General features: G+C 40.1%; 1 protein-coding gene across 4 annotated transcripts; it reads right to left on the bottom strand.

Moving 5' to 3' along the window:
• Positions 1–807: 807 nt before the first annotated feature.
• On the bottom strand, positions 808–15447 carry IFT52 (intraflagellar transport 52). Of its 4 annotated transcripts, none has more exons than XM_014941307.1 (14): positions 15114–15447; positions 14160–14247; positions 13766–13895; positions 12827–12902; positions 12669–12740; positions 11566–11692; positions 10073–10225; positions 9119–9205; positions 5966–6034; positions 5047–5201; positions 3920–4007; positions 2269–2377; positions 1618–1763; positions 808–922 (listed from the first exon to the last, which is right to left on the bottom strand). In XM_014941307.1, exons 1-14 carry the CDS (start codon positions 15230–15232, stop codon positions 875–877), a joined length of 1467 nt encoding a protein of 488 aa, XP_014796793.1. In that variant the 5' UTR covers positions 15233–15447; the 3' UTR covers positions 808–874. The 4 variants fall into 4 exon arrangements, 3 of the variants coding, with proteins under 3 accessions (XP_014796793.1, XP_014796795.1, XP_014796794.1); XR_001411939.1 differs by lacking the exon at positions 808–922 and adding an exon at positions 947–1348 and having other exon boundaries at positions 1502–1763; XM_014941309.1 differs by lacking the exons at positions 5966–6034; positions 10073–10225 and adding an exon at positions 7461–7529.
• Positions 15448–15618: the final 171 nt, after the last annotated feature.

Below are 15618 nucleotides of genomic sequence, written 5' to 3'. Positions count from 1 at the left end.
CCTTGGTTCACTTTGGCAGAGAGACAAAAGGAGGCTGCCTCAGGGTGAGAGTCCAACATCATTTCAGCAGCTCCTGTATTTATGGCTGTATTTTCTTTTCCACGCTTCACCAACCAAAATGACAATCTTTCCCACAGTGCAATTAAGGACTCCGTGTACACCAGAACCCACAGTAAGCCTTACTGCAAGAAAAGAAATACTGGAGCCAGAAAGGAGGACCAAAACCACATTTTCGTCATATAAGGTTTTTTTTTTCATATATTACAAAATTACAATTTCAATAAAGAAGTAGAAAAATAGGCAATTACTGGGAAACTGCTTGCAAAAATACAAGCGCTTCGTCAAAAGGCATTAGTTATCCAAACTACTACACAGAAATGATCCAAACATTCAGTGAACTACTGAGATGGTCCTAATCATTATACTGAACACAGAGGTTGGAATAAAAAATGGAAAAGCATGTTTTTATTAAAAGGTCTGTCTCAAACTGGGGAAAGCCAGGTCTCAGTTACCATTCTGGAATCCAGCTTCACTTGTGTCAGTATCGTGTTCCTTAGGTAAGGGGAAAGGAGAAGAAAAAAAAAAGAACTTTAACAAGAGGGTAGAAATGACAGGGTTTTTTTTTCATATATTACAAAATTACAATTTCAATAAAGAAGTAGAAAAATAGGCAATTACTGGGAAACTGCTTGCAAAAATACAAGCGCTTCGTCAAAAGGCATTAGTTATCCAAACTACTACACAGAAATGATCCAAACATTCAGTGAACTACTGAGATGGTCCTAATCATTATACTGAACACAGAGGTTGGAATAAAAAATGGAAAAGCATGTTTTTATTAAAAGGTCTGTCTCAAACTGGGGAAAGCCAGGTCTCAGTTACCATTCTGGAATCCAGCTTCACTTGTGTCAGTATCGTGTTCCTTAGGTAAGGGGAAAGGAGAAGAAAAAAAAAAGAACTTTAACAAGAGGGTAGAAATGACAGTTTATCTTACCTAGATTATTTGAGAAACAGAGAATAACTGTTAGTAGAAACAGCTGATGCGCCCATATGTTCCAAACAGACTTTATGGCATCAAATTTACTATAAAGAATTATTTCAATACAATACTGTTTGTGAGTAACCAAGCTGGTTTCACATCTACATTCAGCGTTAGGAAGCACCGTGAACATTCATGAGGGCACACAATGCACCATTAATGAACCGTATTTAGCTGAAATTACCAAAACTACACTTGCATGTATTAATCCCCCAAATAAAATAAACGAGAGACTTCATAAATTAAGCACTACACATTCTATACAGATTAACAGTCGTAAGCATTCTGGATTATGCTTCACTGGTCTAACTTATTACACAACAAATGTCTTAACACAGCTCTGTACCTCTTGCCTGTGACAAGAGTAGCTGCTACAAACATAGTGCTGATACTACCAACTATTCACTTGTAATTGTCATTAGAAATACCTGATTCAGTTTCTTAAACTCATCACTGGTCTAACTTATTACACAACAAATGTTTTAACACATCCCTGTACCTCTTGCCCGTGACAAGAGTAGCTGCTACAAACATAGCGCTGATACTACCAACTATTGTAATTCTGTCATTAAAAATACCTGATTCAGTTTCTTAAACTCGACCACTTGGAAGAAGATGTGCTCCAGGATGTGTTTGGCATCTTGCTTCTCCTTTGGGAGTTTACTTGTCACTCCTAGGATATCGCCGCATTTTCGTACGTAAAACTCCAGGTCATCATCAGTACCTAAACAAGAGTCCCAAGGAAGAAGGCAGCTGAATATCACACGTATCCATATCAGCTGGGCAAAAACTTTACAATGAGTCTCCATTTCCTGTTGACATTCTGGGTAGTTAAGTCCTATAACTAAGTTCAGTGGACTAGCCACAAAGTATTCCTGCCAGTACTGGCTCATCTTGTTTAGACTTAAGGTATGTTTAGAATAAACTTCACATTTTAACATAAAAGCATTTAAAAAAAGTGAAATAAATCAGCAAGACTGTGGAAACAATTTATGCATGATATAGGAAACAGCAGGCAGAGATATAATGTCATTTAACAAACAAAATAAAATGTCATGGTACATAAAGTCATGTTACCAGTTTCCAAGGCCTTCTAGTTTCTTGGCCCAGGATGAGAGCAGTGCATTTTCTTAAATGCTCATGTTTTAAAATTAAATATAACAACAATTTTCCTCCAAAAACTTGGGCTTTATATATAAACGTGTACACAGTCAGTCTGTTCTGCTTACATTTGTTTGTAATCTCTGCAAGACGAGCTTTCTCAGAGGAAAAAGTTTCATCCAAGTCAAACAGCTCCAGAGGAGGAGGAGGCAATTCTCTGAAAGCAGGTGGAAAAACCTTGAGGAAAAGAATTAGATGGTTTATTACCAAGTATTTTTCTTATATTTTACAGATCTCCAAGATGACATTTTTGGACATAGATTGGACTTGAAGAAACCTTTCATAAAGTCAAAAGTGACTCCAAATGCCACAGTACAGAGGTACACCTTTTAAAAAATTCCATTTATGTTTTGTAAAAATAACTGAACATTCCGAAGAGTTTAGTCACAAGTATGCCAGAATTACCACCTAGCATCACAACTAGACATACTGCATTTGCAGTCTGGTTTTAGTTTTACTCCATGAGACCCAGGTGATACCTGAGGTACTAAGCTCATCATAACAGTTCCCCTTGGAAATGTATTCACATTAATTCTGGCAACGGTATTTTCTTTTTCATGCAGTCACCATTTATCAGCTGTAAGGATCCCAGTGACACTTCCTCGGTGACCAAGGTAAAGAAGGATGCAGCTATGACGGCAAAACTCAAAGATACTTGCTTTTTGAAATAAGTTTGACATGGCCATAGCTCGTGTATACTTGCTGCCAGCCCAAATCTCTGCTGGTAGAAGTTTGGCCAGCCCTTGCTGTAAAAGACCAACGGTCCACTTTCTACTTCTCCAAAGGAGATGGGAGATGGAACAAGAGCAGGGCAGATGGGCTCCTCCCTGGCAGCAGTGAGTACACTGCTTACAGCACCACTGCTTTCTGAAATGCCACATTCTGTTTTCACAGTGAAGGCGGAACCAGCACCTCACAGGACTGGGAGCAGCTACTTGCTTGAAGGCTGATGTACACAAGGCATTCTGTTAGGGTACTAGATGCTACATTTTCAAGCTCTGTTGATAAAAATTAAAAGCATAAATAAGTGCTCTTTCCTAAAAGATAGTCACAGAATCACAGAATGCTATGGGGTTGGAAGGGACCTCTGGAGATCATCTAGTCCAACCCCCTGCCAAATCAGGTCCACCCAGAGCAGGCTGCACAGGAACGTGTCCAGGTGGGTTTGAATGTCTCCAGAGACGGAGACTCCACCACCTCTCTGGGCAGCCTCTTCCAGGGCTCTGCCACCCTCAAAGGAAAGAAGTTCATCCTTATGTTTAGGTGGAACCTCTTATGTTCCAGTTTGTGCCTGTTATCTCTTGTCCTGTCACTGGGCACTGCTGAAAAAAGCCTGGCCCCATCCTCCTGACACCCACCCTTTAAGTATTTATAGGCATTGATCAGATCCCTCCTCAGCCTTCTCTTCTCCAGCCTAAAAAGACCCAAGTCCCTCAGCCTTTCCTCATTAAAGAGATGCTCTAGGCCCCTCATCATCTTTGTAGCCCTCTTCAGAGCTGTACCCTCTCCAGCAGTTCCCTGTCCTTCTTGAACTGGGGAGCCCAGAACTGGACACAGTGCTCCAAACTGAACTGCAATGTATTGAACTCCCAAGTGATTAATTATTACAAATGCATTTATCAATTTTTTTTTTTAAAGAACTATAGAAATGACACGCAGAGGTTTAACATGAAAAAGGAGGATTCTCCCTGTGCTGTATGAGCGAGGAGGTGTACTCACAGCTGGCTGGAAGGCAGGTAGTGGAGTCTCAAACTGCGGCTGAATGAGTTGGAGGGGTTCGTGCTTCACATTCAGCTGTTCATAAGCTCTGCAGCACGGAAAAAAAATATGAGAGAAGTAGTGATACAACATTCATTTCCACTTGCATGCCATAAAGCCTATAGAGATGAATTTTTATGAAGACACCAGGGTCAACATGATGCATAGCCGTATCATTAAAAAAATGGGATGTCTAATTTTAGAAGGACCCCAGAAAACTACATATCAGTAATAATTGACTTCTACAGCAAGTAAATTAGTTAAAATTACAACAGAGAAGAATATAAGGATAGGTGTATGTACAAGATGATAAAAAAGAAGGAAGTCACACCTCGGTTCTTCAAGCAACTTTTAAACGGATGAATGTGATTGAGGAAAAAGTGATCCAGTTCAAAAAGAGCAGACTTGGGATTTCAAAAAAAGTTTTCAGGAAGACCATAACCTAAAGCTATTTTTAAAAGTTATTTGTTATGGGACGAGAAGGGAGATCCCACTATGAATTCACATCTAGCGAAAACAGAAAACCAACAGAGTAAGAAGAAAGAGTGTCCACAGCAGAGAGGAGTTTCATGGAATGTGTAAAGCCTGCTGCTATTCAAAGTGTTCATGTGTGCTCTGGGTAACGGATGAGTTATGAGGGACAAAGCTGCCAGCGATACAAAACTGATAAAACTGAGCAGCAGACAAATCTCAAGACACAATTATTGGGAAATGCAAAGACAAATGAAATTCAGCTTCAGTAAATGCCAAGTAATTCAAAAGTGCAAAACCAACCAGCACTCAGTTATCACTCCAGAAAATACCCAACAGAACTCTACACAGTTCTACTAAAAGTATCAGTTCAGTGAATCAGCAATAGTCAGAAAAAACCAGAGAGCCATGTCAGGAACTACAGCTAAGACAAGAAACAAGAGAAAACATCACTGTCACACTGTAGAATAATCAATCTTCTGGTGTATCTGTATTCAGAATGCTGCCTACAGCTCAGCCTCTTCCGCTCTTGAGCAGACACAGTTAAGCACAAACAGAAAATGCAGAATACACAATGGAAAAATAAATAAATAAATCAATAAATCACAGCTGCTGACTTGATAACTGAAGGGAGGGCAGTTGTATCCAGCTGATACAGGGCTGTATCAAACAGCTTTGTGAAGTCTCTTGGGTTCTCATCTCCTTCTTGCAGACAGACTCGCAGTTGCTCTGACAGCGCGGCGGTGTCTGGAAGCATGGTATAGTCTGAAATCTGAACACACACACACACACACACAGAGACACACACACTGATTTAAAAAGACTAACCCATCAGCATAGTCTCTTTCGAGTTTGTATCTCACCTGAAATCTCATCTACAGCTAATTATTTCCCTCTTTACCAGCCATGACTATTTGCAGTGCAGCTTATTGCATTAGTAGACTGTGCAAACTCTATTCTTAACTGTAAAGCCCTCACCACATGGACATTGTATCTGGATTTCTGTTAATTCTCTAAAATTAAGAGACAGCATACTAGACAACTGTGCCAAGACTGTTGTTCTCTTTATGCACACAGAGTACACAATTTTAACACCGATGATATTTCCAAATAAAAATAGCGTTTGCATACACCAGTTAAAAAAACAACTAAAATTGATAGACAGGCTGATACCTACTCATACATAGAAAATCTACCTTCACCCACCTTTTCCTTTTGTCTGAAGACACAGAGCAAAGTGCAAACTTACTAAGCTGAAGCAGCAAATGATCTCATAAATGTGGGCAAATTAGGAAGGGACTTTCAAAAATGAAGTCTGCTAATGAATAGTAATATAAGGCTGACAAGAGATACAATGCCATTATTTTTTATGCCTAATCCATCTGTCTACTCCATCTCAAACCCTGAACAAATGGGTCTGCCACAACAGCAGCACCCATCTAGCTGTTAACCACTTTGTGCTAAATACATGGTTTGCCAAAACTTGTGCTGCTGGATCACGCTATTATTTAATTCCTTGTGATGGACCTCTCTTACCTCAGGGTCCTCCATATCCATCTGGTTTAAATGGATATCTGATGTTGTGAGCCACTGGAAAAGCACATCCTGGAGAAGGACAAGACTTCATTAATTTCTAGAGGGTCCAAATAATCTATTTTAACGCTTAAACATTCATATTCTATCTATTAAATAACACACAGCAACGAGGAAGAAAAAAAGAGGTAATAAATCAAAGAATATTTCACTGAATTTCACTGAATTTTAGAGTTGGAAGGGACCATAGAGATCATCTAGTCCAACTCCCCTGCTGAAGCAGGATTGCCTAGAGCTAGAATATCTGTGGAGAAAATACAAGCTTAGTTTGTATTTACATCTGGAAGCATTGATTCATGGCAACGACCATACTTTGTACGAGGCACATACTTTCAGAACACCTCAGCAGGGAACTCCCTTCTTACACATAACAACGTTACATACCCCGCTCTGGAAAGTGCATTGCCATCCCCAGCCCTCACCACATGGACATTGTATCTGGATTTCTGTTAATTCTCTAAAATTAAGAGACAGCTTACTAGACAACTGTTCCAAGACTGTTTTCTTTATGCACACAGAGTACGCAATTTTAACACTGATGGTATTTCCAAATAAAAATAGCGTTTGCATACACCAGTTAAAAAAACAACTAAAATTGATAGATCCCTACTCATACACAGAAAATCTACCTTCACTTCATCCACCTTCCTTTTGTCTGAAGACACAGAGCAAAGTGCAAACTTACTAAGCTGGAGCAGCAAACGATCTCATAAACGTGGGCAAATTAGGAAGGGACTTTCACAAATGAAGTCTGCTAATGAATAGTAATGTAAGGCTGACACACAGAGCAAAGTGCAAACTTACTAAGCTGAAGCAGCAAATGATCTCATAAATGTGGGCAAATTAGGAAGGGACTTTCAAAAATGAAGTCTGCTAATGAATAGTAATATAAGGCTGACAATTTCTGTTAATTCTCTAAAATTAAGAGACAGCATACTAGACAACTGTGCCAAGACTGTTGTTCTCTTTATGCACACAGAGTACACAATTTTAACACCGATGATATTTCCAAATAAAAATAGCGTTTGCATACACCAGTTAAAAAAACAACTAAAATTGATAGACAGGCTGATACCTACTCATACATAGAAAATCTACCTTCACCCACCTTTTCCTTTTGTCTGAAGACACAGAGCAAAGTGCAAACTTACTAAGCTGAAGCAGCAAATGATCTCATAAATGTGGGCAAATTAGGAAGGGACTTTCAAAAATGAAGTCTGCTAATGAATAGTAATATAAGGCTGACAAGAGATACAATGCCATTATTTTTTATGCCTAATCCATCTGTCTACTCCATCTCAAACCCTGAACAAATGGGTCTGCCACAACAGCAGCACCCATCTAGCTGTTAACCACTTTGTGCTAAATACATGGTTTGCCAAAACTTGTGCTGCTGGATCACGCTATTATTTAATTCCTTGTGATGGACCTCTCTTACCTCAGGGTCCTCCATATCCATCTGGTTTAAATGGATATCTGATGTTGTGAGCCACTGGAAAAGCACATCCTGGAGAAGGACAAGACTTCATTAATTTCTAGAGGGTCCAAATAATCTATTTTAACGCTTAAACATTCATATTCTATCTATTAAATAACACACAGGAACAAGGAAGAAAAAAAAAAAGTTAATAAATCAAAGAATATCTGTGGAGAAAATACAAGCTTTATTCATATTCTATCTATTAAATAACACACAGCAACGAGGAAGAAAAAAAGAGGTAATAAATCAAAGAATATTTCACTGAATTTCACTGAATTTTAGAGTTGGAAGGGACCATAGAGATCATCTAGTCCAACTCCCCTGCTGAAGCAGGATTGCCTAGAGCTAGAATATCTGTGGAGAAAATACAAGCTTAGTTTGTATTTACATCTGGAAGCATTGATTCATGGCAACGACCATACTTTGTACGAGGCACATACTTTCAGAACACCTCAGCAGGGAACTCCCTTCTTACACATAACAACGTTACATACCCCGCTCTGGAAAGTGCATTGCCATCCCCAGGTATCAGGAGCTATATATGCAAACCTTTATTATTAATCATGTAGCCATAATCAAGTGCTAATGAAGCTATGAAAAAGTAGTAAGCAAAAAATACCCCACTGACTATTTAAATATTAATAACAATAAAGTAGCGAACAGAAGTTGGAAAAGCTTTTCAGAGTCCTGTAACATAGATAATAAACTATGTCTTTAAAAACTCCCTCCTGCTACTCGTGCTCTAACAAATTCCTCAGGACATCAGTATTGGGTCAGAATCTTCATACTGAATCCACCACATAGCTGTCTTGCTCTAAACAAGTGAGCCTGGATTTGCAAGTGCTGTGGGTATCCACTAAGAAAACGTTAAAAAACAAACCAAAAAACTTACCATGATCTTGCCATTTTCTTCTTTATCTAAATATTGATCACTGAACATGTGGGAAGATCCCAGCGCTGCCATCTTTCCACCTTGACTCTATCAACAAAGAATACAATACAGTAAAAAAATCCTTCAAAAAAAAAAAGATCATAATTTTAGAGGCAGCTGTTAATGCTGTCTAATTACAAAGTGATTTAAAGGAAGTGGAAATTTTGGAAAAGTGACAAAAGCTGTTTCAAACTTGGCAAGCTCAGAAGAGCACAGCAGCATCTTAAGTCTATATGCTCTTAAGGCTCATAAATTTATTTAAAATACCGATCTGCACTTCATAAGAGTAGACAGACAACTTGCTGGCAATCAACTAAGCCCCAGAGAACATCATCAGCAATAGCTGCACTTAGGTTATTGTTGCAGGAAAAGAACACTCTTTTTTCAAGCAAGTAAAAAAATAGTTAAGAATGCATTATTAACTTCCTGCAACCCATTCTTCAGCGTTCAGAATGTCAACCATGGTGGCTGGTGACATGCATCTCAATACAGCACAGTCATGTCAGGTAATGAGAGAAGAGTTTGGGAATTTTATTATTTGTAAGATAAAATGCAAAATATGCAGGTCATGATATTTTAATTTAGCTAAGCTAAACAAGCTGTCTTGCTCTAAACAAGTGAGCCTGGACTTGCAAGTGCTGTGGGTATCCACTAAAAACTTTAAAAAACAAAACAAACAACTTACCATGATCTTGCCATTTTCTTCTTTATCTAAATATTGATCACTGAACATGTGGGAAGATCCCAGCGCTGCCATCTTTCCACCTTGACTCTATCAACAAAGAATACAATACAGTAAAAAAATCCTTCAAAAAAAAAAAGATCATAATTTTAGAGGCAGCTGTTAATGCTGTCTAATTACAAAGTGATTTAAAGGAAGTGGAAATTTTGGAAAAGTGACAAAAGCTGTTTCAAACTTGGCAAGCTCAGAAGAGCACAGCAGCATCTTAAGTCTATATGCTCTTAAGACTCATAAATTTATTTAAAATACCAATCTGCACTTCATAAGAGTAGACAGACAACTTGCTGGCAATCAAAAAAGCCCCAGAGAACATCATCAGCAATAGCTGCACTTAGGTTATTGTTGCAGGAAAAAACCACTCTTTTTTCAAGCAAGTAAAAAAAGAATTAAGAATGCATTATTAACTTCCTGCAACCCATTCTTCAGCATTCAGAATGTCAACCTGGTGGCTAGTGACACGCATCTCAATACAGCACACAGTCATGTCAGGTAATGAGAGAAGAGTTTGGGAATTTTATTATTTGTAAGATAAAATGTAAAATAGGCAGGTGATGATATTTTAATTTAGCTAAGCTAAACATGCATGAAAATGTATTCATGAAACATCTTTGGAATACTCTGAGATTAGCCCTTAATCCTTCCACAGGGACATACATAAGAAATAATAAGTTTTGAACAGAACAAGAAACCCTGTAATGTTCCCCACATCAACTGTGAAACTCATAGCATAGTAGAACAATGAATAACGCTGTAACAAATTTGGAGATATATCAAACAAAGCTCCAGTTTGTTTAATGAATTTCTGAGGTTTCGCATTCCATGTTTTGCAAAGTTTTAACCTGAATTGTACGTGCTTTACCCACAATAGCATGACTAGGTACCCCCCTCTGCTCTTACTTTCTGTTCCTTCACCTTCTGTTGCTCTTCTTTACCATATCTCTCTTCCTCTCCAAGAGCTCTTGTTTTCCTTCTACCAAGTTTCTCTGCTCTGCTTGAGAGACAACCTCTGTCTCTGGCTTCATCTTCTACCCTTCTACCCTCTTCCTTGAGCTAGATAGGAAAAATGATGCCACCTATTTGACATTCACGTCATGGTATTATATCAAATGAAGAACTATCAGTATGATGTCTAATGGTTTCCACTGCACAAACATATCACACTTTGAGATCAATCCATGCAAAACACTTCATGGAGGTGCAAGCAAGTTACATGGATTTCACTCACTACTTAATTTAGTTGTTATAATTCTTAAAACACTTCTCTTCATACTGATTAGGTGAAGCACATGAGACTCCACATACACAGGCACACCATGGGTGCAAAATTAGACATGAGTCTACGGGTCCCTTGGATCTATGGCTAGATAGGAAAAATGATGCCACCTATTTGACATTCAGGTCGTGGTATTATATCAAACAAAGAACTATCAGTATGATGTGTAATGGTTTCCACTGCACAAACATATCACACTTTGAGATCAATCCATGCAAAACACTTCATGGAGGTGCAAGCAAGTTACATGGATTTCACTCACTGCTTAATTTAGTTGTTATAATTCTTAAAACACTTCTCTTCATACTGATTAGGTGAAGCACATGAGACTCCACATAAACAGGCACATCATGGGTGCAAAATTAGACATGAGTCTATGGGTCCCTTGGATCTACATGCAAATATTGTGTGGGTGGAGGGATTTTATTACATCTTAGTCCGACAGCTTCAGGTAAAATGTGAGCAGTAAATGTACTTGTAAGCTCATTTCATGCTGCTGAATTGTCTTTGATTTACAGGGCTTATTTCAGCCACAACATGGGGGGATGAAGTTGGGCATCCTCAGGGGAAAAAAATCACCTTCTTACTGAAGATATCAAAAAAACACTAGTGTTAGAAACCCATCAACATAGTAAAAATGTGTTAATGTGTTTATGTCAAATAACAATATTAATTCTTTGTTTGTACGCATAAAACCACTACTAGATTTCTGATCAGTATTTTTTTTATAAATTAACAGGGCTGGATGGCGAAGATAACTTAAAAATCTACTGGTTCCAAGGTGACACTCCTCTTCCTTAACTCAATAAGGCACATTTATGAAGCTGACAATAATCTTCCTTACTAAGCGATCACTAAAATACCCAAACTTTAAAGAACTAAAAATATTAATCTGTCAACTAAATATATAATCTTTGCTGACCATCAAATTAATTCTCCTCTGAAACCCATGCAAAGAAGTTTTCCATTAAAGAAGCAGGACTCAGTAGGCTCATCTGGACTTTGCAGATGCATCCATAAATAGCAGTGAGTTTGGAAGTACTCCCAGAAAAATACACTCACAATGTTTGTGTGAAGCAGGGGGAGAATGCAGGGTTTGTTACATGCAGAATCATACCTCGTGCTGATAAAAGGCAAGAATAGGCCTGTTGAGGGGGAAGCAGACAGATCCTGTCGACAGAACAGCCACCGCCGGTTTCATCACATTCAGTGTGGCACCAAATGGGTACACAAAAGTGAGTGCCCTGCAGGAAATACACAAACTCCATAAGTACCTGCATGTATCAGGTAGGCTTGGTGGTTAGAACACTCGGTCTGTCTGCCTAAGCTGCAAACTCTAATTGTGGAATGCCAACTGGAATTGCGGAATGCCATGGGGCACGGTTTCAAACATTCAGATCATTATAATGACATTTGGGTCTCTTTCTACAGATTTTCCAGGTTGATGATTTGCCTTCAATAAAAAACAAAGAACACTCTTAATTCCTGTCTGCACACTTTGTATCCGAGAGAAGGGTAGTTAACTCACAAAAGAATACACATTCCGGAACAAAACTACATAAAATGCTTTTACACTTAGGTTTTTTCTTGTAATCAACATTCCGGAACAAAACTACATAAAATGCTTTCACACTTAGGTTTTTCCTTGTTTCCATGTTTCCACACGGTCATTTATTAGTCTAAAAACTAGCTGCAAGGAAGAACACAAACATTGCTTGTTATTTTCAGAAAAGCTGCGTTCTCCTCAATGCTTTTTCACCCCTCTGCAGCAGAGATGGGTGGAAAGCTGAAAATTACAGTAAATGTCTATTTTACCCTGGATTAAAACTCTTGAAAAAAGACGTAAGGTTGCTCATGCCTGTGGCCAAACCACTCACTATCTACAGGTTACTCATATTTACATTGTTTCATCCGCTCATGCCTGTGGCCAAACCACTCACTATCATACTTACATTGTTTCATCAAATTAAAATCTACAGACAAGGGACAAAAAAGATCTGGTCAGGAGAGAAGTAATTCCCTTTGAAACCTCTCACTCTTGCTCCTTCCTTGGTTATCAAGCCTTACTGAACAGATTCTCCTTGAGGAGCAAGAAGCTGATGTAAAAACACATTAGAAAACCTCAACACAAGCACAACACACTCCTATAGATTACAAACCTGCTAAACCCGAGTTATTCTACATCTTTTCACATCAACTTTCTCAAAAAAGAACACTTACTGTGCGTCACGTCCACTTCCATCTTCATCTGTTGTCTCCAGCAATGTTTTTCTTGCAGCTTCACTGATTCCCCTACAAGATGTTGAAAAGCAAAACTTACTGAAAACAGTACGGATTCTACTAGTTACTGCAAAGATTTATACATCCCATATATTCACCTATTCAAAACTCCATCAGAGATCAGTGCTTCTTTCGGGTGGTGGTACTTGTAATATACATTTCGTACTACAGCATCTTGAGGAAAGAAACAAAAATAAAGAAATTTACATCTTAGTGTAAATTGCTTAAATATAGCGTATATAGTGTAAAGTGCGCTAGATACAGCAATGAAACGTGAGTTTAGCTCTCACAATCCCTGGGTCTTTGCTTCTAACACCACAAAGCTGGCAGGTGGCTGCCAGAACAGGAATATATTTGCAAGTTCATATAAAAATAAGTACATCTCCATGTCTTCTGCAATACAGAAAAGGCAGAAGGATGATCCAGTTAAAAGAATATGTATTGGTTTATAAGTTCAAATTCTTTTTCTATACATCTTCAAAAAGCATGATGAATCTAATACTGTTGATGCAAAAACAAAACAGAGTCTAGAAATGCCGCCAAAGACCCTAAAAATATTTTACGTACGCTGAGACGCAGTCATTTTGGTTGGTTTTTTTCTTTTCCACATTGACAGAACAAAACCTAATGAACAGCAATTTATTGGTCTGTTAAAGAAAAGAACCACTGTTTGTTGAAGGTGAATATGAAGTGATTTGACCCATTAATACACATGGAAATAATGTTTGAAATGAAAGGCCTTTTAACAAGAAATGCCACTAGAATTATTCTTTGTTAGAAAATACCATTAAAATTGACAACCACAGCAAAGGAATGGAGATGGCCAAGCTGTTATCAAGGTACTATCTCCACGGAAAACCTTTGTAGTGGTTCAGTTTCACACTGCTGTGTACATTTGGGCTTCAAAAAAACCCACCTCTTGGACCAACAGGTGCTTTGCGAGAGGGATCTGCCTGGCTTATATCTACAAAGGCTGAACCTGCTCTTTAGATTCTGCTAAAAACAGAGGAATAAAAGGTATCAGTGAGTCCAATTACCATTATTGAAAACGATTCCATATTCTTCTAACAAGAAGTTAATATTTGTGCCATATCGGGTCTCTCCACCTTCTCTTAGCATCACCAGGATGGCTCCACCATCCTCCAGGAATTTCTTCAGAACCGAGAACTAGAAGACAGCAAAGGTCCAGATAAAAATACATGTGAAAGAATCTACACACAAGACTGAAGGAAGTTATACGGAGATGAGGGAAGGTAAACGATTCTATCTACTCATAATGAACTCGATCCTGTCAGAAAAGCATTCAAATTTCAATTTGTGTAAATTCACATAAAGCAGTACTAATGCAAATTTGTCTCTGTCCTTCTTCTCTATTTTGCATTCAACAAATCTTGAAACATAACAATTTGCAAACAATTATTGACTTCTTACCTCAGCAGCACTGAACTTTTCTCTTGGCCCAGCTGTAATCCACAGTTTTACTCCAAACAGTTTCTCGGATGTGATCTCATCTTTTAAGCTATGAATAGATTAATAAAGACGCGCATTATTCTTGGATATAGTCCTGAACTGAAGCTTAGTTTCTTTTTTTTTTAAATGAATATCAAATAAATGCAAAGCAAGTAACCTCAGACACTTCACATCCTTTTACCTGGGTTTAAAGTTGACAATTCGAGTGAAAATAATCCTTACATGTTTCAACCCATTAAATAGTAAAGCTCCTCTAACAAGGTACTGTGGCAGATCCAGAACTGGTATAAACCATCAGAACTGTTAAACTTTGCACCTGATGAGCTTCCTCTTATTCTTTTTATTTTTTTGCTCTGTGCACATTTTGTAGTGGAGAGATAGGCAATATAATACCTACAGGGGTTGACTTCTATTTGTCCCAAACTCTAAATCAAGATAAGACTCTAAAACTTGTAGTGGGACTTTCATCCTTATAACTTATCCTCTGTCTGTTCCACAGATAAGCCAGCAGAAAGCCCCAAAGCCAACTCTGCACAGCATCCGACAGCGAAATTACAGCTAATGCCACCGAGAGCAGTCAGATTTTCGCTTACGACAGCGGTTCCCCAAGACAATCTGGGTATTGGATGCAAACCGTGGACAAGTTTTGGGGTTCCCGGGGACCGCAGGTGCCCCGACCCCTTCCCTGCGCTGCAGGGGGAGGCACCCCGGCCTCCTCGCTGGGGAAGCGAAGGGGAGGAGAGGGAGGTGAGGCCGATCCCCACAGCCCGGGCCGAGGGAGGCCTTTCCTCCACCAGCTGCGTGAAGCCCGGGCGCCATGGAGGCCCCGCCGGCAGAGGCCCCTCAGACCCCAGAAACGCGGCCCCTCTCCCGCCCCAGCGCTGCCGGGAGGGACCGGGAAAGCCGCCCCCTCACCTCTGGATCTTCCAGTTACCGCGAAGCCTTTTCCGCAAGGCTTTGTAGTTGCTGGCGAGGGTGAACGCCTCCCCTTTGGACGCGTTGAAGACGATGGCGTTCCGCGGGACCCTCTCCATAGGGTTACCCGGGGAGGGGGTGCGCTACGGAAGGACGCCAGCTCTGGAGGAGGGGGAAGCGAGCCCCCCACGCCCCAGCACCCCGGCAGGAACCCCAGGGCCAGGGTCGGAGCTGGGCGCCGGGTGGGACCGGGGGTCGGGGCCCTGCCCGCCCTAGCGGCAGGGAAAGCGGGCCCGGCGGCCGTTACCCGGCCCGCTCCGCCTAGCAACGCGCCGGCCCCAGGGCACATGCGCAGAGGCCGCGACTCCGCTACCGGGTGTCGGGGGGGTGTATGTAGACGGTACCACTGCGGCGGGCTGGGGGGGAACGGGGCTCCGTGCACCGCCCTCGGGCAGGGTAATGGGCCCCACCTGCTCCGGCTCGGGCGTCAGGCAAGGCCGGGGAC

This window comes from Calidris pugnax, unplaced genomic scaffold, assembly GCF_001431845.1.
Source record: "Calidris pugnax isolate Ruff unplaced genomic scaffold, ASM143184v1 scaffold55, whole genome shotgun sequence".
Lineage (NCBI taxonomy): Eukaryota > Metazoa > Chordata > Aves > Charadriiformes > Scolopacidae > Calidris > Calidris pugnax.
This window is presented reverse-complemented; position numbering and strand designations above follow the sequence as displayed.